The sequence below is a fragment of the Mobula birostris genome, chromosome 15 (genome assembly GCF_030028105.1).
Source record: "Mobula birostris isolate sMobBir1 chromosome 15, sMobBir1.hap1, whole genome shotgun sequence".
Lineage (NCBI taxonomy): Eukaryota > Metazoa > Chordata > Chondrichthyes > Myliobatiformes > Myliobatidae > Mobula > Mobula birostris.
Genome location: NC_092384.1, coordinates 33,849,560 through 33,874,447, shown reverse-complemented (window position 1 = coordinate 33,874,447; position 24,888 = coordinate 33,849,560). Strand labels below are relative to the sequence as shown.

Below are 24,888 nucleotides of genomic sequence, written 5' to 3'. Positions count from 1 at the left end.
TGATTGCCATGCTTTCTTTGTAAGTGCAATTACATGCTGAACCCAGGACAGATCCTCTGAAATTATAACACTGAGGAATTTAAAGTTGCTGATCCTCTCCACCTCTGGTCCCTGATGAGGACTGTCTCCTGGACTTCCGTTTGGAAGCCTTCCGTGATTTTTTTTTTTTGCTTTGATAGTTTAGAAAATTGTGATAGAAATAGGATTGCAACATGCTGAAGTAAAGCAGAAGGTGTTTCTTTTCGTATTATTGAAAATTAACAATGTCTTGTAGTAGTAATAATTACTTTATTTTGAAGGCTCAAGCTCGTTGTCACCGGATTGGTCAGAACAAAGCTGTGAAAGTTTATAGGCTGATAACTCGAAACTCTTATGAACGGGAAATGTTTGACAAGGCCAGCCTGAAGCTGGGTCTTGACAAAGCTGTGCTGCAGAGTATGAATGGTCGAGAGAATACTGTTGGTGGGGTATGTAATGAAAGTATTGATTCCAATTTAAGTTCTCTCCCGCAATTTTAGTACGTTGCTATCATACTGTCCTATGCTTTTTACAACACAGTGATTGAACAGATTAATGAGATAATTCATCAGTTATGATGTGAAAACTTTAATTTAGTCATTATACGTAGCATGCAACAATAATGATTCCAAGAATTTCATTGTCCGTAAGTTGCAAAGCATAAATTTAAAGAATGTGTAACATTGCGTTTGAGAAATTACTTGTTACACTGTTATTGTATGAATTGCATGGCTCTTGATCTACTCTTGAGAAAATGACTTGTTTTTATTCTGGAAGTCACTGCCTAGAAGTAGCTACATCATTGATCAGATCTTAATGCTGACTTTTAACACATACAATTTTATTCACCAAATTAGCTTGAAGAAATAAACATATAATTTTCAAGACAACTCAGAATGACCAGAATTAGGTTCCTTGATTACAGGGGTTCCCAACCTTTTTTATGTCATAGACCAATACCATTAAGCAAAGGGTCCCCAAGTTGGGAATCCCTGCTTTAGAACAATACTGTTTCAAGAAAATTAGTCTATCTTTAAATTCCTAATTATATAGATGCAACAGATGTCCAAGAAAGAAATTGAAGACTTGCTTCGTAGGGGTGCTTATGGTGCAATTATGGACGAAGAAGATGAAGGTTCTAAGTTTTGCGAGGAGGACATCGATCAGATTCTCATGCGACGTACAAAAACAATTACTATTGAATCTGAAGGGAGAGGCTCAACGTTTGCCAAGGTAGGTCGTGCCTTAGGAAAAACTGGTGAATCCTGGACAGATCCACGTATCTGACTGATTAATTGATCTTCTAAAGGCAAATCTCCCCCTCCCCTCTCTCCCTCCCTCAAGGTGGCATCACAAGTGGATCGGGCAGAAATGTCAAATTCTCAAAGAGCGTAGCTTTAAGTTGAGGGAGGAACTTTTAAAGGAGACGTACAAGGCAGGTTTTATTTTTACACAGAGAATGGTTAGAGGATGGAAAGTACTGCCAGAGGGGGTGGTGGAAGCAGATACAATAGTGACATTTAAGAGGCTTTTAGACGGGCACAAGATCGTGAACAGAAAGGAGAGATATGGATCAGGTGCAGGTAGATGGAGTTAGTTTAATTTGGCATAATGGTTAATAAAGATCTTGTGGGCTGAAGAACTTGTACTTGTGTTCTACATAAGGGTGTAAGAATATTTTGTGCAATAGGATTGGAGTCCCCAAACTCTTCCAGCTGGGTTTCTTCAAAAGTGTGTATTTACTGTCACTTGCTTTGTTAATCGTGAGTTAGGGAACAATGGTGCTGGGGTAAAAGGTAGCCATGTGCATAGCAATGACAACTTGCAGCTAGCAAGTATGGCTGAGCCCCAGCGGTGTCACTATATAGGAAGCTGCAAATTCATTACTGGAATGGGGACAGCACTACTGAAGCCAAGAAAACTAGATGAGAAGTGTCATTTATAGAATGTATGAAAATGGGCTACAGGGTCACCAGTGGTGTAGGCAAGGGTGATCTGAAGGGTACATGAGTTTAGATTTAAAAGAGCATAAAGATGTGAGTGTTGTGAATCTGAAGAGGATACTGAAGTAATGATTAGCAAGCTTGTGCAGTGGTTGGAATTGAATTGACTTTGTTTCTTACATCCTTCACATACGTGAGGATTAAAAATCTTTACATTTTGTCTCTGACTAAATGTGCAATTTATAGTAATTTGCTTTAAATAGTTTGTACAACAGTCAATATTACATAGAAATACAATTGTATCTGCATGAATTAATCAGTTTGATGGCCTGGTGGAAGAAGCTGTCCCAGAGCCTGGTTTTATGCTGCGGTACCGTTTCCGGGATAGTGGCAGCTGGGACAGTTTGTGGTTGGGGTGACTCGGGACCCCAATGATCCCTCAGGCCCTTTTTACACACCTGCCTCTGTATATGTCCTGACAGTGGTGTCATGAAAACAACCTCTCCCTCAAGTCGCAAAAACAGAGGAGCTGGTTGTGGACTACAGGAGGGAGGGAGACAGGCTAACCACTATTAACATCAATGGATCTCTGGTTGAGAGGGTGAACAGCTTTAAGTTCCTCAGCATACACATCACCGAGGATCTCGCATGGTCTGTACATTCCGGCTGTGTGGTGGGGGAAAAAAAGCACAACAGCACCCCTTTCACCTCAGACAGTTGAAGAAGTTTGGCATGAGTCCCCAAATACTAAGGACTTTCTACAGGGGTACAATTGGGAGCATCCTGACTGGCTGTATCACTGCCTGCTATGGGAACTGTACTTCCCTCAATCGCAGGACTCTGCAGAGAGTGGTGCGGACAGCCCAACACATCTGTAGATGTGAAGTTCACACCTACAGCTGTTCTGGGCTGTACATAAGGAAATCAGGCGCTTTAGCGCAACCACAGTGCCCACCCAGCTAATCGTAATTTCATACATACAGCCCACATCCCTCTAAGGCTACGTCCACACTACGCTGGATAATTTTGAAAATGAAGCTTTTTCTCTTCGTTTTGATCTTCCGTCCACACTAAAACGGCGTTTTCATCCCCCAAAACCGGAGATTTTCAGAAACAGTCTCCAGAGTGAGTAAACCTGAAAATGCCTAATATCCGTTGTGGGGTGTACGGGGTAAACGGAGCTTTTTAAAACCGCTGTCATGGCATGCCGGAACAGATGGCGGCAGCGCGGCATTTCGTTGTTTTATTATTATTATTATTATTATTACTTTATTGTCAACAACAATTGATACTAGAGCGTACAATCATCACAGTGATATTTGATGCTGCGCTTCGCAGAACCTAACAATTTCAGAACAGACGGCAACGAGACTGAAGCCAGAAGAGTTAGAAATGTACTCACCAAATACTTTGACCCATAGCTTACTGAATAAATAAGTATACTCACTTTGCCCTGTTTTCTGTCCTTGCTTGTATGAAGGTAAGGACAGAAAACACCCTCCGTCAGCTCCAGTTTAAATTCCATGCAGAATATTTTGGAGGATCAAGAACCAAGAACCAAGGTGGTTTACCTATTTATGCAAGTACTTCTCTGACAATAGATGTGTACCAGCCTAATGTAACATTGTATGAAAATACAAGATAGCGTGGATGCAGACATGCTTTATACATTTAACAAGGTGCTTTATTAATGCAACAGAGTTAGTCAGTTTTTCAATGTTCGTTGTCAGCAGGTCATACTGTCCGTGAACTCCCTGTCAGTTGCCTCCATATGCTCCAGTATTTGTTTTTGTTTTAGTTTTAAGTCCTCCTGCGCGAGAGCCAAGAGCAATTCCTTTTAAGTTTTTCTACTCAGTAACTGGACAAATGCGCACCAAGTATACCGTTTCCTCTTCACTTGTTTTCTGTGTGTCCTGCGCATGTCCAGTAGGAGGAGATTCGCCCAAATATCCGTCTAATGTGGACAGAGATATTTTGAAAAACGCTTAGTGTGGACGCCTGTCGGTTTTACTCGAAACCGGCGTTTTCAAAATTATCCGGTGTAGTGTGGACGTAGCCCAAGCCCCAGCTATCTCTCCGAGTGCTTCCTAAATTGTTGCTGTTTCAACAACTTCCTCTGGCAAGTCATTCCATTTACTCACCACCCTCTGTGTGAGTTCTAAAATTCCATTGTTAGAGCTTATAAGAGCAAAATATTTGTGAAAGTTTACTAATGTTGTGTTAATTTGCTGTTTTGTGTTGCAAATCACTATCTGTATGTGACCCAAGAAGGGAAGAATATCTGGCTTTCTGTGTTGCAGGTTCACAGATTTCCTTTAGTGCTTAATGTTTGGATGAATTTCTTCATCAGGAACGTTTCTTCAGGAATTTGTTTTTAACTATTTCAGGCAAGTTTTGTTGCATCTGGTAACAGAAGTGATATTGCTTTGGATGATCCGAACTTTTGGCAGAAATGGGCAAAGAAGGCAGAAATTGATCTTGAAGCTATACATGGAAAGGTAATTTACCAATTTCAGGTTAAAAGTTACACAAGCTGAGCACTTAATACTTCAGAACTTTGTGCATCCTAGCCATTAATATTTATTTAATACTTTTTCTTCTTGATGGAGGAGACCATTCATCCAATTCAGCTCTTTCCACCACTAATTGTTATTCTTAACCAATTCTCCCACGTTGCCATCAACTTCCCTCAGATTCTCCCACACACCGCACCCGAGGGGCAATATCACAGTGGCTAATTCTGCTGCCATCCCACGGGTCTTTGTGATGTGAGTGCAAACGTATATCGTCATAGGGAGGTAGGCAAACTCCTCCGCATCAGTACTGCAGGTTAGGCTGGATCTGTGAATCTGCAGGTCTGCTAGCTATGTTGCGGAAAAGTTTGAAACAGAAGGTCTACAACCTGACCATCAGGGAGCGTCCTGTGGTAATAACATTTGCAACAGGGCAGTAAAAGATTTAGAATGTTTTATTAAAAATAAATAGTGCTTATGTTCATGTTTCAAAGCTGTTCTTATTTACTGTGGGAGAAGATTAAAAAGCCCATCTGACTACCAGTTGGAAGCCTCTGCAACTGATAACAGGGGTCACATTTGAAACAGTGCTATTTCCAGCAGTTAACATACATTTGTCAGCAGGCAGGCAGACCTTACTGATATACACATTTTAACTTGTTTGCAAAGATATCCAGTGCTGGAACAATGTACAACTGAGTCGTCCACAATCTTTTGCAAATAATTTGTTCTTCATCATTTAAGCACATATTCCATTCAGTTGTATTTCCTTAAAGACCAAAGTGGTATAGATATTCCTGAGAAATATCAGCAGTTCTCTCTATCCCTCTATCAGTAACATTTGTACCCACTACATAAAAGTGGAACATCCAGGTTTCCTGACAGGTTCTTCCTTTTAATTTCCCAACTGCTCTCTTGTGTTGAAATCTTCATCAAGTCCATTGGAATACCATCTTCCTGCACTTAGCCAGCCTTAATGCTGAGACAACTATTCATTGAACTCCTTCCTATTAAATTGGACTAGCACAGGTCCAACTATGTTATTTGTTTAAGTAAAAAAAGCTTCTGCAGAAGAGTTTTGAGTAAGTTTTAAATTATTTTTTTGAATTAACTTCAGTTATATTAAATATATTAGTTGCTTTTGTATCATCCATTTTAATTAAAAACAGAAATTAAGCTTGTTTTGAAATTTTTATTGATTACATATTTTTTAATAGTTTTTGTAGTTGGCTAGCAAGGTGGTTCTGGAGTGGGACTTGTTCAGGCCGCTCCTGTGATGCCAGTAAGAGTTGCAGAGATCCTACTGACCAGATTGTAGTTGGTGATCTCTCACTGCCAGGAAATCTGGGCCACTATTCTTGAATTTGAGTGAGGCCTCCATTGGTCAGTGTCGACCATGGATGTTGGGTCCTAGCGGTCTGGATAATGCATGCTGGGCAGTACATTATGGAGAGAAAGCTGTTGCCCGTGTAGCAGGCTCCCCCTCTCCATCTTCTGATGAACCCAGAGGAACAACAGAGGCTGATAATACAGTTTGGTACCAGCAGTGCCACAGGAGTTGCCAGTTAGCGTTGAACTCAACGTATGACTGCCTTTAAGGGCTCCAGCTCCAGATTTTTCCTTTGGGGTTTACTCCTGAAGCCTTCCCCATGAGTGGGTATAGCCGCAAGACAGCGGAGGTTTGAGATCAGAGTTTCTTTCTCCTAGATGAGCTGCCAACCGCGGCTGGTGAGCCCCGTCTGTCCGAAGGGAGTAGTTTTAAGGTGCTGTTATTCTGCCTTTTCCCCTTCTGTCAGTAGAAATGGTTCCATTGAGCTTAGTAGCTAAGCTACACGTGAAGGGCAAGAGCTGGACTTGGTTATCAGAAGCTATTGGAGGTGCACGCCATTGGGAGCATTTAATAGATAGTGAGAACTTGTCCCCATTAACACCCCCCAGCTAAGACAGCCTTAAGGAGCCATCCTATATCTTGGGGTGGCATGATAGCACAGCGCTTTACAGTACAGGTGACCCGGGTTCAGTTCCTACCACTGCCTGAAACGAGTTTTTACCTTCTCCTCTTGACCGTGTGGATTTCCTCCAGGAACTCCGGTCTCCGCCCACACTCCAAAGATGTTCCAGTTGGTAGATTAATTGGTCATTGTAAATTGTCCTGTGATTAGGCTGGGGTTAAATCAGAGGTTTCTGGGCGGTGCAGCTCGAAGGGCCTAATCTGTGCTGTATCTCAACAAGTAAATAAAGCTATCAATACTAAATATGAATTAGCAGCAGTGCCATGGTTCACTCACTCTGCCAGTGTTAACAATCTGCATTTCAAGAGATGGTACATTTCCCCTTTTCTTCATGTTGTAATTTCAAGAAGGTCAGAGACAGTCCAAAGCAGCCTTAACTATCTTTTGTTTTATAGTCAACTGGAGTAATGTTGCAGCTGATACTGTAATACAGCAACCTCCTCCCCTGTGCACTGCCTGGTTCTGTAGTCACCCTCACAGATTGCTGGGGGAATTCAGCGGGTTGATCAGCATCAGGATAGAAAGGAAGAAATTGTCAACATTTTGGGTCAAACCCTTCTGCATCTGCTGAATTTCTCCAGCAGATTTTTTTGTTGCTTCAGATTCCAGCATCTACAGGCTCTTGTGTCTCCATTTGTTTAATCTCTGCCATCTGTGCCTACAGCTGCTAATTCCATCATTAAATCCACGGCTCTTAACTACACTCTCCTTCCATCAGATGCTGCCTTAAAACCTACCCTTTCTATTCAGTCCTAGGGTGGCTCAGTGCCAAATTTTGTTTGATGACTATGTTTGTGTTTCCTTGGGGCATTTTGATTTATTAGAAGTTCTTTGTTGATACAGGTTACTGTCACTTTTGATATCAGATCTCTAACCAAGGTTGGATTGCCTTATTTTCTGTAGCACATTTTGTACAACTGTAAAGACAGAAGCACTTTGCACCAGTCTGAAAAGAGCAGATAGAGTGTGTCAAGCTGATTTTCTTCTAGAATTCCTCCAGAAGAATGTAAGTTTTTTTGATGATTTTCTTTGCAGAACAGCTTAGTAATTGATACTCCAAGAGTAAGGAAACAGACCAGACCTTACAATGCTGCTAAAGATGAACTGGCAGAATTATCAGAGGCAGAAAGTGATGGTGAAGATCGACCCAAACTACGTAGACCCTATGACCGATCTCATGCCTATGGAAGAACAGAGTGCTTCAGGATTGAGAAGAACCTGCTAATTTATGGGTAAACCATTGTTCAAAATCTGTGCGTTAGTTGGGAAACACTTGCCTATATTTTAACTAGTGACCTTATCAGCAAGCAATATTTTAAATGGTCTTGTATAGTAAACATATTTGAACAGCTCTTTTAATGACGTAACAATTTATGGCTTAGAACTAAGGATAGGGGTTGATGCCTTCTTCTGTCAGCCAGCAACAGGCATCAGATTAATGCTGAATAATTAATGCTAGATTAGGGAAAGTTATATACTGGAAGTTTCTATCTGATGTATAGTGTTCTTCAGAAGCACTTCCCAGACATCTGACCACAGGCCCTCTGTCCTGTCAAGTGTGTGACAAAGAAAGGGAAGTGAAGTCACCAAACGAAACAAAGGGGAGGTAATAGTGGAGAGGCAAGAGGGGAAAAAGAAAACACTCATGGATGTGGAAGGAATTGCACATCAAAGACTTGCCAGCATAGATATTTGGATGAAGAACATAAGTCTGGGAGGTTTCTTAGAGATCAACTCCACCCTCCCCTCCCTTTGTTTCTCCTTCTTGTCAGACACTTTTGATTTGTAATCTATAATCTTTTTGGTTATTCTCAAAATCAATCTATTTGTTCTTTTCTTTCAACTGTGTGTTAAAGTACCTCATGCCAACAGTAGAGGTGACAGGAGATGAATAAATGAGGGCACGCAACTGAATCTGAAAAGAAATTTAATTCAAGTAATCTATGTAAATCATTGGCAAAGATGAAATATTAGAACTGAAATGGCTTTTTCTTTAAATTTACTCTCATGTAGATACTTCATCTCAGAAAGCTTATTTATTTTCAGCTGCTTTTCTGTTCTTGTAATCGTGTTTTATTATTATTATAATGAATAAATTATTATAAGCCCTCTGTTTCATTGACTGACTTGCTGTTGTAAAAGTTGCTGCAAAAGCAAATGTCAGGTATCTATTTTGAATGTTTTACCTTCAATCATTTTCCTATCCGTGGAGATCCTGGAGTTCATGACGCACACATGTATTTGAAATCCTTGTTTCTGATAATATGCTTATATAATCACCATGGTATTGCTAACTCTTCATTTTGAATTTATCTACTCACAAAGAAACAGTGCAAAGAGTGGTCCTTCTCAAACCATCAGTCCACAAAGTTTCAGCAAGAGAAATGAATATCTAAAAATATAATCATGTTATGGTCGAGTTTTTTGGGGAACATGAGCTTCATTCCAAATGTAATTGAACAATTTATGACAGAGCATAGACTGCATTTTCAACATCAGCTCCAATGACTGAGCTGAACTTTGAGAGAAACATTCCCTTTACATTTACCCTGTATTATTTTGAAATTTGTTTTCCTCCCTCCATCCCATTCCCAGTGTATACTTTAGTTCATTGGTGCAACAGTTCTCCACGCTTCCTCTTTATTTATTCTGGTCTCATACATGTACAGGTGATTACCATGTTCCTGTCATTCAGGTCACAAAATTCCCCCTTGCCGGGTTCACAAATCACTACCTAAAGTTTGAGATGGGGAATAAAATACATTCTCATGAAATCTGTGTGTTTAAAAAAAAAAGTTATTGAATCAGCAACTAGTTATTTGTTTTCTGATTTCTTGATGTACTGTGTGTGCGCAGATAACATGCCTTTGCATTTCAGAAAAGCACTATACAGCCTGTTTTCTAGGAACACAACCCCTCATGTAATGCAGGAATGGCATGTACAAAGTATGCAAACTAGCATGTATAATTCTATCACAAGAGGTTTTTTTTTTGATCTTGGTTAGATAATGAAACCCATCCTTCACCAAGTCATCCTCCTCAACAAAGGGGAAGATATTTAAAATAGTCTCATTCCACTTCCATTTGCTATGAAACCCCACTCAGCTTCACTTCCCCTCTTCAAATTCTAAAATTAATTACTCCCAAGCAGAAAATTCTTTGGTCGTCTTGTTTGACCGAATCATGAAGGCATTACTTTTATCTCATTCAGCAACCAAACAAAAGAATCTTTTCAATATTTTCCAGGAGTTAATCCTGTCCCCTCAATATGCTTGAATCATTTGTGAGAATGCTGATGATTTGTAGCTGATCATTCCACGTAATAGGAGTTCAACATCAGTTTGAAGTATAAAAGCACTTAAAGTACCTGCTGACATGTGGTTACTTCAATTCATGAAAGCAAAATAATTAAGAATACCCTGATTTTCAAAGTAAAAGAAAGGTTCCTTCTTTTCCAGATGGGACCGCTGGAAAGACATCTTATCGCATGGGCGGTTCAAGAGACGGCTGGTGGAACAGGACGTGGAGACAATTTGTCGAGCACTCTTAGTGTACTGTCTTGCTCATTACAGAGGAGATGAAAAAATAAAGAGTTTTATCTGGGATCTCATTACCCCAACGGAGGATGGGCAAACAAAAGAACTACAAAACCACTTGGGTAACATATGCCGCAGACCTTTCCTTTACCCAGTGCAGAAATAATGTTAGAAGACTACATTTTAATTTGTAATGATAATTGTCATTCATAATGCATGACTGGTTGATATGTTGTACAGCATGGTCAGTGTAATTTATATGTTACCTATGGGGTACCATGAGCTATTGATTGCAAAAGCAATATGTTAAAATTCTATGAATCGGCTGCAGTGTGGTGTAAGATGCAAGAACACTAAGGTTGCCCAATACAGGTTCTCACATCAAAATGTCAAGTTACAGCTCTTGCTTTCACAGATGCTGCTTGACTTGTCGAGTTCTTCCAGTGTTGTTTTTCTACTTCTAAAACACAACAGGTTTGAGCTCGCATTGATAGTGAGATAGAGGTGTGTGGCTAACCAAGGTATTATTTTGTACTCATTTGGAGTAATGCAAGAAAGCTGCATCAGATGATAGTGTTTCACAAGTATCAAATGTGCAATTAATGTCATTGGCATTCCTCTCATACATGGACTTCCATTCCAATTTTGGAATCAGAATAGTTGAACTGGTATTTTGTATTTAAAAAAAAACTGCTGGAGGAACTCAGTGGTTTCAGTTGCATCTGTGGGGGTAAAGGAATTTTTGAGGAGTCAGGTCAAGACCCTGCATTAGGACTGAGAGGAAAGAGGGAAAGGGGAGTGATGAAGCAGGGGCCAGGAGGTGAGCGGAGGAGGTGTGAAGGATGGTGGACAGGAGGAGTTAGGTTGGGGGTGAGGGTGTTTGGAGCTGGGAGACGGAGGCAGGTGGGTGGCAAGTGGAAGAAGGTCCTTTTTTGTCTAGAGATGGATGGAGCCGAATGGGGGGAGTGGGGCCTGGAGGGTGATAGGTCTACGAGTGCTGGAATCTGATAAGTAAGAGGTGATAATGGGATCCAGTGAGGGAGAGATGAAGGAGGAGTGTGTGGGGAGCACATGTATGGAACCAAGAGGGAATGGAGGATGGAAATGAGTCATCAGAAGGGCAAGTTTCGGAAAGGGGGCAAAAATAGGACAAGGGATGCAGTAGAAGGAGAGGTTTCGGTGCCGGGGGGGTGGGGCTACCTGAAATAGGAAAATTTAGTGTTCATACTGTTGGGTTGCAGATTGTCAAGGCAGAGTATGATTTGGAAACTGCTACCGTCAAACCTCTGGATATCAGTAGATAGGTGGTTGTCTCCACACAGATGAAGGCCACTGGTGTCCTGAATCAATCTTCTGGCCATTGAACATTAAAGGTGCCTGGTACTTGCTGTGCTGTGCTGTCTGTGGATTCTCTTTGCTTTTTATGGTATGATGGTGACTCAGTACTGAAGGAGAAAGGACTTATCTCCTCCTCAAATATACAGGTGCAGGCAGTGTCTGGGTATGAGTTTACCCAGTGTATGAGTTTCTCCAAAGTAGATCGCACACATGATGATGCTTATGGCTCCAGTCCTGAATTCCAAACCAGTCCACAACAGAACAGGGTGTCCTTTTCAGAATGCGTAAATAGCATGTAGCCAACTCCGAAGCACCCAAATGGTCATTGCAGTTCATGCAATGTGATCAAATAATTCTCTCGTTCTGAATCAAGCCACTCTATCCACTATACTTCAGTCATTTCACCAATCCAACAGCTGTCCTTTGGAGAATCAGGTCTATTACCTAAATGCTTTCCACTTCACTCTTTAAGTGGGTTCCTGGAAGTTCTGGGGAGTTGAGTAACAGCCAGGGGGATTGACAAGTGTATACTTCCACGGTTAGAAAAACTCATTGTCATCTTTCACAGTTCATGGGCAGTGGGTAATTAGAAGCTATTCCTGCATGAGATGATGCTCAGCTGATTGTAGTCTTAGCTTCTCGAGGCAAATTTTGTAAAATAAAACTGGAAGTGCTGGAAAAATCATGAGATCAGGCACCATTCTTGGAAAGAGATATAGATCTAATGGTTCAGGTCACTGTATTAGATTTTTGCATTAGTTTGCTTTTAAAACTTGGTTTTGTGCCTGACTGAAGTAATAGACCATCTGTGGAGAATGACAAGTACATAAAGCAATTTCTAGAAGTGATTTTGCTATTCTTGCCTTCAGTGTTCTCAGAAGACAGATCATTAATCTTCCAATTGTAATGTTTCACTTACATCAATGGGAAGAGTAGTGTTTGAATAATCAGAGTGGAGAGTTAACAGGTTGGACTGACAGAGGGCATTGAAGGAAATGGAAAATTCTGTTGCTTGTTCAAATTTTGAGTTTATTCCGCGGGTATTTGGTGGAGATGAATTGAATAATGTTTGAATGCATTCATTTATTACAGCATATGATTCCTAAATTTGTTGCAGTCATTTCAGCCAGAGTACTGGTAAAACTTCAGCCAGGAATAGTGTTAGAAAAGAGCATTACTTTGAATATGGTCCACCACCATGTTAATATAGAGTTAAGGCAATTGAAACTCCATTTGAATGAAACTGGAGTGGATCAATTTTGATGGAAGCCATCACAGAGATCAAAGAGCAATGACATTACTTTCTGGGGATAACCCAGAAAGGCAGCACAGCTCCCTAGTGAATAAAACTGTACTTTGCTGTACCTCCTTGACAGGTTTTCTGACTGTTATTGCAATTACGTCTCAGAAATCTGATTGAGTTTTGTGAGGAAGTGACTGGGAACATTGATGAGGACAGAGTGGTAGACATGATTTGTGTGTATTTCGGTAAAGTTTTGATGAAGAGCATGACAGGCTGGTCCAGAAGATTGAGGCACGAGGAATCTGAGGCTTATTGACAGACTGGATCCATAATTGGCCAGCTGATGGGAGTGTTTAGATACATGCTTGACTGACAGAAAATCTGTAACAAATGGATTCCCCAGGAATTGGTGCCGGAACTGATGTTGTTTGTCATGTCTATAAGGTTCAAGTTTATTACCATTCAACTCTATGTACCTCTGAACGAAACAACGTTCCTCCAGACCAAAGTGCACAACACAGTACATACAACTTACACACAACACAACGGTAACGTTACCATAAATAATAAGGTGCATTTGTGATACAAGTTTAAAAAAAAATAAACAGTTTATGCTTCTGGCACTTCATACGTAATGAGATCTGGGTGGTGACAGAGAATTCAGTAGTCTCATGACCTGGAGGAGGAAGCTGTTTCCCATCCTATTACAGTACCTCCTGCCTGATGGTAGGGGGTCAAAGAGACTGCTGGATGGGTTTGAGGCATTATTGACAATGCAAAGGGCCCTGTGTATACAATGCTCCCGGTGGAAGAGAGACTCTGATGATCTTAGCAGTCGTCGCAATCGTTCGTTTGGTCTTGTGGTCAGATGCCTTGCAACCAGATGTTGATGCATCTGGTCAGGATGCTCTTAATGATGCACCTGTAAAAAGAAATGGGGAGGATGGGTGGGGGAGTGTCTTACTTGTCTCAATCTCCTCGGCAGTGGAGATGCTGCTCCGCTTTCTACACCAAAGTGGTGGTGTTTAGGAACCAGGTGAGATCATCCTTTATATGCACGCCCAGAAATTTGGTGCTCCTAACTTGCTCCACAGAGGAGCTGTTTACATGCAGTGAGGAGCAGCCAGCCTGCACCTTCCTGAAGTCCACAATCATCTCTTTAGTCTTGTCCACAGTGAGGCTCACGTTGTTGTGCTCGCACCAATCTACCAGCTGCTCTGCCTCCTCTCTGAATGCTGTCCCATCACCATCAGTGGACTTAATGATTCGGTGTGCTCTGGGTCTAGCAGTACGGTCATGCATCAGCAGCGGGCTGGTCACGCAGCCCTGGGGGCACCAGCGCCCAGTGTAATGTAGCTGAAGATGTATCTGCCAACAATGGACTGACCGTGGTTTTTTCATATAAACATGAAAGTGGAGGGGATGTGATTAGTGAGTTTGCAGATGGCATGGACATTGGTGGAGTAGTAGACAGTGAAGATGATGTCCCAGGATCAAGTAGGATATCAATCAGCTGGAAACTTGGGTGGGGCAGTGGCAGTTTGAAATCTAATCCAGGCAAATGTGAGAGAATGCAGTTTGGAAAGTCATATTCTGACATATAAAGTTAATGGCAGAGGATTGATGTATAGAAGCACCTTGGGGTACAAATCCATAGCTCCCTGAAAGTGGAGCACAGTTGAATAGGGTAGTGAAAAAGACATTAGACCATAAGACATGGGAGCAGAATTGGGCCATTCAGCCCTTTGAGTTTGCACTGTCAATCTATCATGCCTGATTTATTAACCTCCTCAATCCCAGTCAACTGCCTTCTCCCCACAACCTTTGACACCCTTACTAATCGACACCCTATCGACCTCCGCATTAAAAATACGAAAATGACTTGGCCTCCACAGCCGTCAGTGGCAATGATCTCCACAGAAGTTCCACATGTGGTACATTTGCTCCATAGGCAGAGGCATTGAGGATGTCATGTTGCAGTTGTATGAAACTTTGATTAGATTACAGTCAGATTACTGTGTATATTTCTGGTCACCACATTACAGGAAGAAATACAGAAGAGTTTCACCAGGATCTTGTCTGGAATAGAAGGCTATAGTTATAAGGAGAGATTATATATATGTTTTCACTGTAATGTAGAAGCTAAGAGATTCAGAGATCTTATAGAGATTTATAAAATTATAGTTGGAATTAAATAGCTGCAATCTTTTTCCCTGGGCAAGGGAGTCTAGAACTAGATTTAAGCACAGGTTTAAGGTGAGAGGAAAGAAATTTAAGGAAGTTCTGAGGCAGAAGACTTTCACGCACAGTGGTGAATTGCTGGAGTGAGCTGCCAGAGGAGGAAGTAAAATAATATACAGTTACACATTTAAAATGCACTGGGATGGACACTTGAATAACAAAGACATACAGTAGAATGATATGGGCCTAATGCAAGTAGGATTTACAGAGATGGGCTTGATGCTTGGCATGGACAAGATGGGCTGAAATGGCGTAGAAATACTGTAGGTTTCTCTAACTGTGTCGTGTGCCAACTTGGCTCTTTCATCTCCATAAACAGCATTGTGGTCTTTTTCATGTGTTTATACATCTGAGCTTGCAGCCATCCCCCACGCCTCATGGGAACATATTTAGAATTACGTTTTGTTGGATTCCTTATCTAGGCTTATCTGCACCAGTTCCGAGAGGGCGGAAAGGGAAGAAAGTAAAGATCCAGGGAAGCACATTTGATATGCAGAAGGCTGAGTGGCTCAGGAAGTATAATCCAGAACATCTGCTACAAGATGAAGGCTACAAGAAACACTTAAAACATCACTGCAATAAGTGAGTTAGGTGTCATGTAACATTTTCTGTACTCAGTCACTTTCTCAAGGCTAGTAAAATGTGAATTTTCTATTGATTTTTATGATGATATTTCTGAATTACAGTATGTTATTTCATTGAAGTGATACAGCCAGTTTATAATAGCATTCCTGCATTTATAAGCTGATAAATATAGGGTTGTATTAATCAACAATTGGAAAATGCGAGTACACTGCTTTTCAGATCAGGTCAATATTATTTTCAGAAGATCTCAAAGCAATAATTCCGTTGACTTTCATGAGAGGGTTTTCCGGTTAATTTAAGGCTTTCAAGTAGATTTAATATGATCATTGTGTGCCTCAATTACAGTGTTTATTTCACTTTGTCACATAGGGTGCTTCTACGAGTAAGAATGTTGTATTATCTGAAACAAGAAGTAATTGGTGACCAATTGGAAAAGGTGCTTGATGGAGTGGATGCAAGGTAAGAATATTTATTATACGATGCTCGAACTGAAATGTGTAACTTGTAATCCTGAACTACCTATATTTGTAAATATTGAACAATTACTCTCAGGGTGTTTTATGAATTGCTTCAAGTGTAAAATTTGCCATGACCTCTATCGGTTCTCGAAACAAATAATATCTACAATTGCAATTAGCAAATTTCATTAAGTAGCCTACAATAATGCTCATTAGTGTGTTTATAATCACTGATGTAGCAATTTGTTCTTTGGCATAATTAGGCATAATATAGTAAGTGAAACTGAATTCAGATGCAGCATGTTTTTGCACATGCATTACTACAAAACACATTCATTGCAGTAATCAGGATAAATTTCTGTGTCAGGAATTTACAACATAAATGCAGCCTTTTAATCTATCATCCTTCTGTGCTGCACTTTCTATATAATTGTACAATTCTTCATCCTTCATCCTGTTTGTAAGAGGTCAGTGCAACAGTACAGATCGTTTAATTGTTTTTTACTTCCCAGCTTTTCACTTGGTGCTGTTGGTATTGTGAATGTCATAGGTTTCCCTATGAATAATGCTCCGTGTGAATGATGTCATGCAAAGCGCAGCTGTGCCAATGTGAACTGCATGTGGAGGTGCATGGGTTAATTTCTGGATGGTCACTAATCAGTCATCACTTACTTGGGGCAAGTAGCTCAAGTGCAATTTGCACTTAAAAGATGTGAATGTCCAATTTCCAGTCAAAACTGTCTATACTGCAAGCACCTTAAGGGAAAATTATTGTTTTCTGTTATCACAAGGTCAAGTACAAAAGAAATTTCTCAAAAATGATAATGAATCTTATAAGAATGCTTTCAGATTGTCATCTATCTTTTATAATATTCAAAACTAATTCTTTCTATACCTTTTGATTTTACTGTTTATCACTATGCCTTTTCTTATAACTTGAATCTGAATTTACTACTCTCTTTTCCCCTATATTTTGATAACTTTGGGCTTTTTGTGCAGAATATAGTTGTAGAAAAGTTGAAGCATGTGGCCCCAGATGTACATTTACTTCAGCTTAACATTGATCAGAAGGAAAGAATAGAGCAACTGCTTTTCTTTTCAGAAATGTTATTACCTCTGACACAAATTTTTAGACTCTTCCTGGATATGAAACTGCTGAGCTTCTGGATTCATGTTATTTTAGTAAAAGAAACAGCAAGTTTCCTTTCTTGTGATGTAAAATCATACACAAACTAATGATGTCACACTTGGTAATATCTAAGAAGCTATGAATTTCAGAATGCTACTGAAACACAGTAACCAATGTTGGCACTGTAATGCTGAAATGGAATCATGCACTTCAGATTGTAATGGAATTTGATGAATTGTTACTTTATCAAAAAATTTGTTAGAATGCAAGTAACAATTGACTTCCAGCTGTAGTCCCTAGGGAAAGCCATTGCAGAGGTGCATATTTCTTATACCAATGCCAAATGTGACCTTGCAGATTTACTATGTCAAGCAATAGACAGATATTGCAATTCTAAACCAGTTCTTGTCTGGTATTCTTTTAAAGCTCTGCAGTAATATCTGTAACTCTCCATTCCCAAAATAATACTTGTTTTGAGGTTTTAAAAATATAAATGTCCCTTACCTGAAACATCAACTGCTTTTCTGTCTACTACTTGTCCTGCTAAATTTTCCATTTTTATTTCAGATTTCCAACGTCTTCAGTTTCCTGATTTTCATTATAGACATTGTAGGTTTTCCTCTGAATGAAAATTTTGAGCAATATATTTTAGATATCCCACTATATAAGGTTATTAACTCAGGTGATGTGAGCCTGAGTGGTGTCTTGCTGTGTGGAATTCATGTAAAGTATCCTCAGCTGACGGTTCGTCTGGTTTTCAGTTTTCACACTAGGGAACCCCTTCAACTATTATTTAGGATTTAAACTCCAGCATAGGTTCCATGTGGGATTTCATTTCAAAGATAGCAATTAAAGGTACAGTGGTCTTGACAAAATATTTGAATTGAGCCCTCAGTTAATTAGAATATATGCAAGTTAATCATTTTATTTATTTTATATGCTGCATCTAGTTTGTTCTCTTGCAAGGAAATACAAGTAAGCTTCATAAATAAAAATCCTTCATGCTGTGGAATTGTTTTCACTGGGGAAGATGCTCCCTCCCCAGAGTACCTTACACAAAACTAAAGGTGGAAGCTGACGAAAGCCAACAGCAAAGAGACTATTTTATCCATCTTCTCAATTGTATTTCTCCATTTCTGCAGTAGTTTTCAGTAATTTCTATACTATACCTGTACATCTAATTCATTTTACTCCTGCACTTTTTCTTGTTTCACTATTGAGAAAGTAGTCTGAATTGCCTTTGGTAGACTGGAAATGCATCACACCTTGAATTTTAGGAGCTGTACACATCTCAATTGGTCATTTTGGTTATGGATATAAAACATTAATAAGATTTGCTATTTAAAAGAAAACGAAGGAAATTGGTTTAAAAGTCTTTCAAATTGAATAGAAAAAAATAATTTTGTCGGATACTGTGATATTTAAAACATAAAACTTGGGTGACCTAATAATCACAATCACTTTCTGTAACTTAATGTGGCCACTAATTTGCTTCCTGGTCTGTTATTTCCTTTGTTTAGTGAGATTGATATCTGGGTTCCTGAGCCTGAGCAATCTGAGATCCCTGCCGAGTGGTGGGACACAGATGCTGACAAATCTCTGCTCATTGGGGTCTTCAAACACGGTGAGTGCACAGAGTTGAACAATTTGTAGGTTAACTGATATTCCCTTACTACCCATGCCATTCTGGCGAAATTTTCCAAATAGATGTGAGTGATAGACTTGTCTTTGATTGTGTCATTGGTTTTTGTTGCACGGCCTAGTTTTTTTTCACTGTGTAGTGTTATGTTATGTATAATCTACACTCAGAAGCCATTTTATTAGCTACATTTTTCTTGTACTGGGTAGGACCCCTGTTTGACTCCAGAACAGCCTGAATTCTTCATCCATGGATTCAACAAGTTGCTGGGAAAAAAAGAGTCCTTGGGTTTTAAGTGGCCTAATGTGTGACAAGAAAACATTCCCCACACCATTACACCACCGCCACCAGCCTGATCTATTGACACAAGGCAGAAGGGATGCATGGATTGTTGTTGTTTACGCCAAATTCTGACCCTACCATCTGCATGTAGCCCTAGAAATTGAGATTTGTCAGACTAGGCGATGTTTTTCCGGTCTTCGTCTGTCCAGTTTTGGTGAGCCTGTGCCCACTATAGCCTTACTTTCCTGTTTTTAGCTGACAGGAATGGAACCCGGTGTGGTCTTCTGCTGTTCTAGCCCATCCACTTCTGCCGTGTGCTCAGAGATGCTTTTCTGCACAGTACTGTTGTAACACACGGTTATTTGAGTTACTGTTGACTTCCTGTCAGCTTGAACCAGTCTGGCATTCTTCTCTGAGCTCTCTCATTATCAAGGCGTTTTCACCCACAGAACTTCTGCATACTGGATTTTTTTTCTTTTTTCTTTCTTTTTTCACACTATCCTCTGTAAACTCTAGAGAATGTTGTGCATGAAAATTCCAGGAGATCATCATTCTCTGAGATACTCAAACCACCCCATCTGCCGCCAACAATCATTCCATGGTCAAAGTCTCTTGCATCATATTCCTACCCCATTTCTGATGTTTGGTCTGAATAACAATTGCACCATTTGGCAATGCATGCTTTAATGCATTGAGTTACTGCCACATGATTGGCTGATTAGATATTTGCATTAACAAGCGTATGTACAGGTGCATCTTATAAAGTGGCCACATTATGCTTAATGTTGTCTGTACCCAGATGTCTGTGATGCTGCTGCAAGCAAATTTTTCATTGTACTGTGCCTCACTGTGTTTATGCACATGACGATAAACTTGATTTGGAACCAAGCAGTGGGTAGTTGCCACACAGTCACAGGGAGAGAAATATGTACATTATTTTAGAAACACATACAATTTTCATTGATTTTCAGAGGATGTCATCATATCACCCTAAATTCTAAGTGAATGACTCCTGCAAAGCTTAGAGTTGCCCATTTGTAGCTGGTCTGAGAACGTAGAGTTGACTATCTCCTTGAACCATTGTTACGTAATATGCTAACTTACAGAAACTTTTAGATGTGAGATCTTTTTCAGCTTTTCCTTCTATTCAACTAACAGAGTTTCGTTTGCAAGTGTACAGACAGTTCTTAAGTTTATATAGAGTAGTGTTGTAAAAGATACTTGGAAAATACATTGCTTCTGTGCTTCATAATTTTTTCATTGTAAATCCATGAATATACATGGATAGAAATGATAGATTGACCACTTTTCTGGATTCATTGTTTCTTTTAATTATATTGGTCCGCCATAACCTATTCCATCCTCTTCCAACGTGTGCTTGATCTTTCATATCCACAGGCTATGAGAAGTATAACACAATGAGAAATGACCCAGCACTCTGTTTCTTGGAGAGAGTCGGCAAACCCGACGAGAAGGCGATTGCAGCAGAACAGAGGGGGAATGACACCTTTGCTGATGGTGCAGAGGGGTATGGTCACTCTCAATCAACATGGTGAAGTAGTTTTAAATTATTTTAAAACATCGCTTGTCTTTCTCTTTCCATAATTAGAGTTATATTTATTATCACTGTCATATGCTTATATGTGTGTTGGTCGTTAACGCAAACAACACATTTCACTGTGTGTTATCGTGTGCATGTGATAAATAAATCTGAATATGCCGTGAAACTTTTGTTTTTACAAAGCAAGACAGTGTAAAACATAAAATTACTATGTTACTAAAATGCATAAATAGTGCAAAAGAGGAATAACAAGGTAGTGTTCATGGACTGTTCAGAGACCTGTTGATAGAGGGGAAAAAGCTGGTTCGGACCTCCTCTCCGATGACCATAGCATCTTGCTCATAAAATTTGCTTGTCTCATTGAGTCAAGTTAGTTTGGTGAGTCTGTACCTTGTTCCATGTGGGAGGAAACAACAGAAACTGTTTAACCCTCTTAACCTATATGTACTGTTGACTGATGATAGAGTATAGTTGATAGTTTTGAGAAATAATTGACCTGCATTTTCCTATTCTTTGTACCCTGATAATGTAGACTGACCCACTAGTGGTTCTGTAGTTTTGCTATTAGAAAAATGATCAGTTTAATCTTAATTTTAATCTCTTTTTGTTTTCTGTACTGAGCATGTTTAAGAAAGTTATATTAATACTGATAATTGCTAACAAATATGTGTGCTTTGTAACAGGGATGGTGAAGATCCAGAATATAAACCAACTCAACCCTTATTCAAGGATGAAATGGAGGTGTGCATATTTTTTAATCAAAGTACATACAATATTGTTTTAATTTCTTGTTTAACAGTAATGCTATAAGAGTGAAAATTAGTTTGGCACAATTTGTAATGTAAAATTCTTATTTAGCATTTTTCTGTGGGGGGAGAAAAGCCCAAGACAATATTTCTGTACTTTTTCTGTTTTAGGATGTTGCATCTTCTCCAGGCGATCTGATGATTACAGGTGAGATGAAAATTGGAAAGTATTTCTGTTGTAACTGTGGATCTTATAGCTGATGCACTTTTCTGATGCAGGAGTGTGTGTTTTCTTGTTCCTCACTTTTTAGATGGTTCTTTGGGTGAAGGTGATCTGCTGTATTGGCCACCAGCATCTGCTTTAACAACCCGACTGCGTCGACTTGTAACTGCGTATCAACGGAGTAACAAGAGAGAACAGGTCAGACAGGAAGCCCAAACAAAAGGGGACAGGAGACGAAGACTATGTGCAGACACCGTAAAAGCTAAAGAGGCTGCTAAAATTGAGAAGCAGCAAAGGTCTGTGTACCATTGATCATGCTAGCAAGCCAGTGAAGTTTTATCAAGTGTTGTTTGCCTCTGTATCATAATTCAAATAGCACTTCTAGACACACTGTTAGAATAAAACTACAATGAATCAGCTGTGAAAGTGTTAAAAGTTAAATGCATCTGGCCCATCACCATTGTTTTATTGACAGCTTTGAATGAGAGGTGGAAAGTGTGTTGTCAGTATTCTCTGATGCTCAGAAATTTACTGGATAACTAAATAAACTACTGTGCCTTACAAGCTGGGTATTCTGAGGAAGGTAACTTACCTCCTGAACCCATAAAGCCATGAATAAAGAATGTGATAGAATACTTATGATTTGCCTGGAAAAGTACACCTGGAACGAAATATAAAAATAATGTAATGCCCATTCAGTCATTTACTAATTGTTTTGAAACCTACACAAGACACACAAATATTTTTGCCAGTTTTATATATTTGCACTATTGTAACATTGCAGTGATCTTTCTCTTTGCTGCTCCCACTATAAAGTTTGAGTTTTTTTCTTCTAACAGTCCACCCCTTAAGCACCAACTCTGAATTTCCACCCAAGAATGTAAGCACATGACAGCTTTGAGGTACTCTGTGTTTTACCTCCAAGTTCAGACGTCACCAGGCCCATTCTGAGAGGTTTAACACTCAGTGGTTATCAGTATTAAAGCTGAGAACAGTTCACATAGTTAACTGCTGTTACCCATCACAACAGCTCATTTTAAGGCAATGAGAGAGAAAGAAGCCAACTCTGGTCATTGGGGACTTTCATCCTTTAAAACTATATCAGCACTAAGCAGAAATCCTGTGCAATTATGCAGGTAGAACCATGTCATGATGATGAAATACTGTATACATAAAGTGTGATAGACATTGCTCACAGGATGATCTGTCTAATTCTCTGGCATTTAAACAAAAGTGAATTTATCAGCCTGGTGCTCAATGGAACTATGCAAGGAAACAGCTTCCTCTGGACAATTCATTGTCCATCCCCCACTGCTGGATTTTTAACTGGAGCTGATACTGTCTGAATCCCAGAACATTAGGGGTTCCTAGACACTGAATTACCCATAACCCTGAATATCCATTTTTAAGTATAACATTGTCAATTCATAATGTAATATGGTTTAAGATTTAGTAGATTTTACAAATTGACTTCCCCCTCTGTAAGCAAAAGGGCTCATGTTTTTAAAAACATTATCAGAAAGACAATTGAATAATTGAAGAAAATTAACAGTTAAGATGCAGGCAATTGCAGTTAATCCATGTCCTTTCTACCAGGTGGACGAGGCGAGAAGAGGCTGATTTTTACAGAGTCGTGTCTACTTTTGGTGTTGTTTATGATCCAGACAAGCAAAAATTTGATTGGACCAAATTCCGAGCTATAGCCAGATTGAATAAGAAGACAGATGAGAGTTTGCAGAAATATCTTTATGCTTTCGTTGCCATGTGTCGAAGAGTTTGTCGTCTTCCCCCCAAAGAGAAAGAAGGTACAGCTAATAACGATTGACTTCATTAGCAATAATAAGACAATGTCCTTTCAGAACTGTGATACATTGTCAACAATGCAAATAAAAGGTAGTTTTTAAGAAGGATTTAGAGTACACTGGAAGTTAATTGCAAAATACAGCAAAGCAACTGGTCCTTTGGCCCAATGAGTCCATGCTGACCGTGGCGCCAACAGCTAATCTCAATGTCCTGTGTTCGGGATATATCTCTCTAGGTACTTAAATTTTACTATTCTATCTGCTTCAGCCATTTCTTCTGGTAGTTTGTTCTATATACTCCCCACATTCTGCGTGAAGAACTTGTACCTCAGCTCACTTTTAATTCTTCCCGCTCACCCCAAATCAATGCCACCTAGTTTTGGCCTCCCCTACACATATTTCTGCTTCTGATAATTGTAACTAGAGTCACTCCATATTCTACATTCCAAGCAGTAAAGGCCTAGCCTGGCCAACCTCTCCCTGTAACTCGGGCCCTCTAGTCCCCAGCAACATGCTCATAAATCTGTCCTGCACTCATTCCAATTTAACCAGATCTTTCCGATAACAAGGTCACCAGAACTGTACACAGACCAAGTGCGGTCTCACCAACGACTTGTACAAGTGCAACAAAATGTCCCAGCTCCGGTACTCAAAAGCCCTGGCGGATGAAGGCCAGGGTGCTAAGTAGACATCGTTTTCATTGCCCTGTCTGCCTGTGACACCACTTCCAGTGAACTATGCATTCATATCTGTCATTACGAAGCCAGGGTACTCAGAAGCAACTAAAAACAACTAGTGTAGAGACCATAAGATACGGGAGCAGAATTAGGCTGTTTGACTCATTGAATCTGTTCTGTCATTCTACTATGGTAGATTGTTAACCCCCTCAATCCCATTTATCTGCCATCTCTCTGTAACCTCAGACACCCTTAGTAATAAAGAATCTATCAATCTCCACTTGAAATATACACAATGACACGGCTTCCACAACCATCCATGGCAGTGAATTCCACAGATTCACCACCCTCTGGCTAAAAAAAAACTTTTCCTCCTCTCTATCCTACAGCGATGTCCTGATGTCCTTATATTCTGAGGCTGTGCCCTCTGGTACTAAACACCCCCACTATAGAAAACACCCTCTCCCCATGCACTCTACCTAGGCCTTTCATAATTAATAGGTTTCAGTGCAGTCCCCCTCCCCTGCCTCATTCTCCTAAACTCCAGCAGATACAGGACTAGAGCCATCAAATGCTGCTCATTATTAACCCTTTTATTCCCAGGATCATTCTCAATGAACCTTCTCTGGACTCTCATTTCGTAGATTAGGGGCCTTAAACTGTCACCTGTATTTCATTTGCCACATCTTTGTCCATTCTCCTAACCTGTCCAAGTCCTTCTGCAGACACCTATGTCCTCAACACTACCTGCCCCTCCGCCTATCATCTTTTCATCCGCAAACCTGACCACAACGCCATCAATTCCGTCATCCACACCATTGACATATAACATGAAAAGAAGCGGTCCCAACACTGATCCCTGCGGAACATCACTAGTCACTGGCAGCTAACCAGAAAAGGCTACTTTTATTCCCACTTTTTGTCTCCGGCTAGTCAGCAAAC

At 40.0% G+C, this 24,888-nt stretch overlaps 1 protein-coding gene across 7 annotated transcripts in view; it reads left to right on the top strand.

The window, feature by feature from the left end:
* chd9 (chromodomain helicase DNA binding protein 9) overlaps positions 1–24,888 on the top strand; it is a 275,269-nt gene that overhangs the window by 216,286 nt on the left and 34,095 nt on the right. For 5 of the 7 annotated variants that reach the window (XM_072279567.1, XM_072279563.1, XM_072279564.1 and 2 more), the window contains 13 exons: positions 300–467; positions 1,072–1,251; positions 4,349–4,459; positions 7,522–7,718; positions 9,945–10,144; positions 15,267–15,426; positions 15,799–15,888; positions 18,537–18,640; positions 20,336–20,489; positions 21,182–21,239; positions 21,416–21,452; positions 21,556–21,763; positions 23,064–23,272. In XM_072279567.1, coding sequence (XP_072135668.1) covers positions 300–467; positions 1,072–1,251; positions 4,349–4,459; positions 7,522–7,718; positions 9,945–10,144; positions 15,267–15,426; positions 15,799–15,888; positions 18,537–18,640; positions 20,336–20,489; positions 21,182–21,239; positions 21,416–21,452; positions 21,556–21,763; positions 23,064–23,272 — 1,876 coding nt within the window. The remainder of the gene's footprint in view (positions 1–299; positions 468–1,071; positions 1,252–4,348; positions 4,460–7,521; positions 7,719–9,944; positions 10,145–15,266; positions 15,427–15,798; positions 15,889–18,536; positions 18,641–20,335; positions 20,490–21,181; positions 21,240–21,415; positions 21,453–21,555; positions 21,764–23,063; positions 23,273–24,888) is intronic. The other 2 variants (XM_072279569.1, XM_072279566.1) reach the window with 1 other exon arrangement.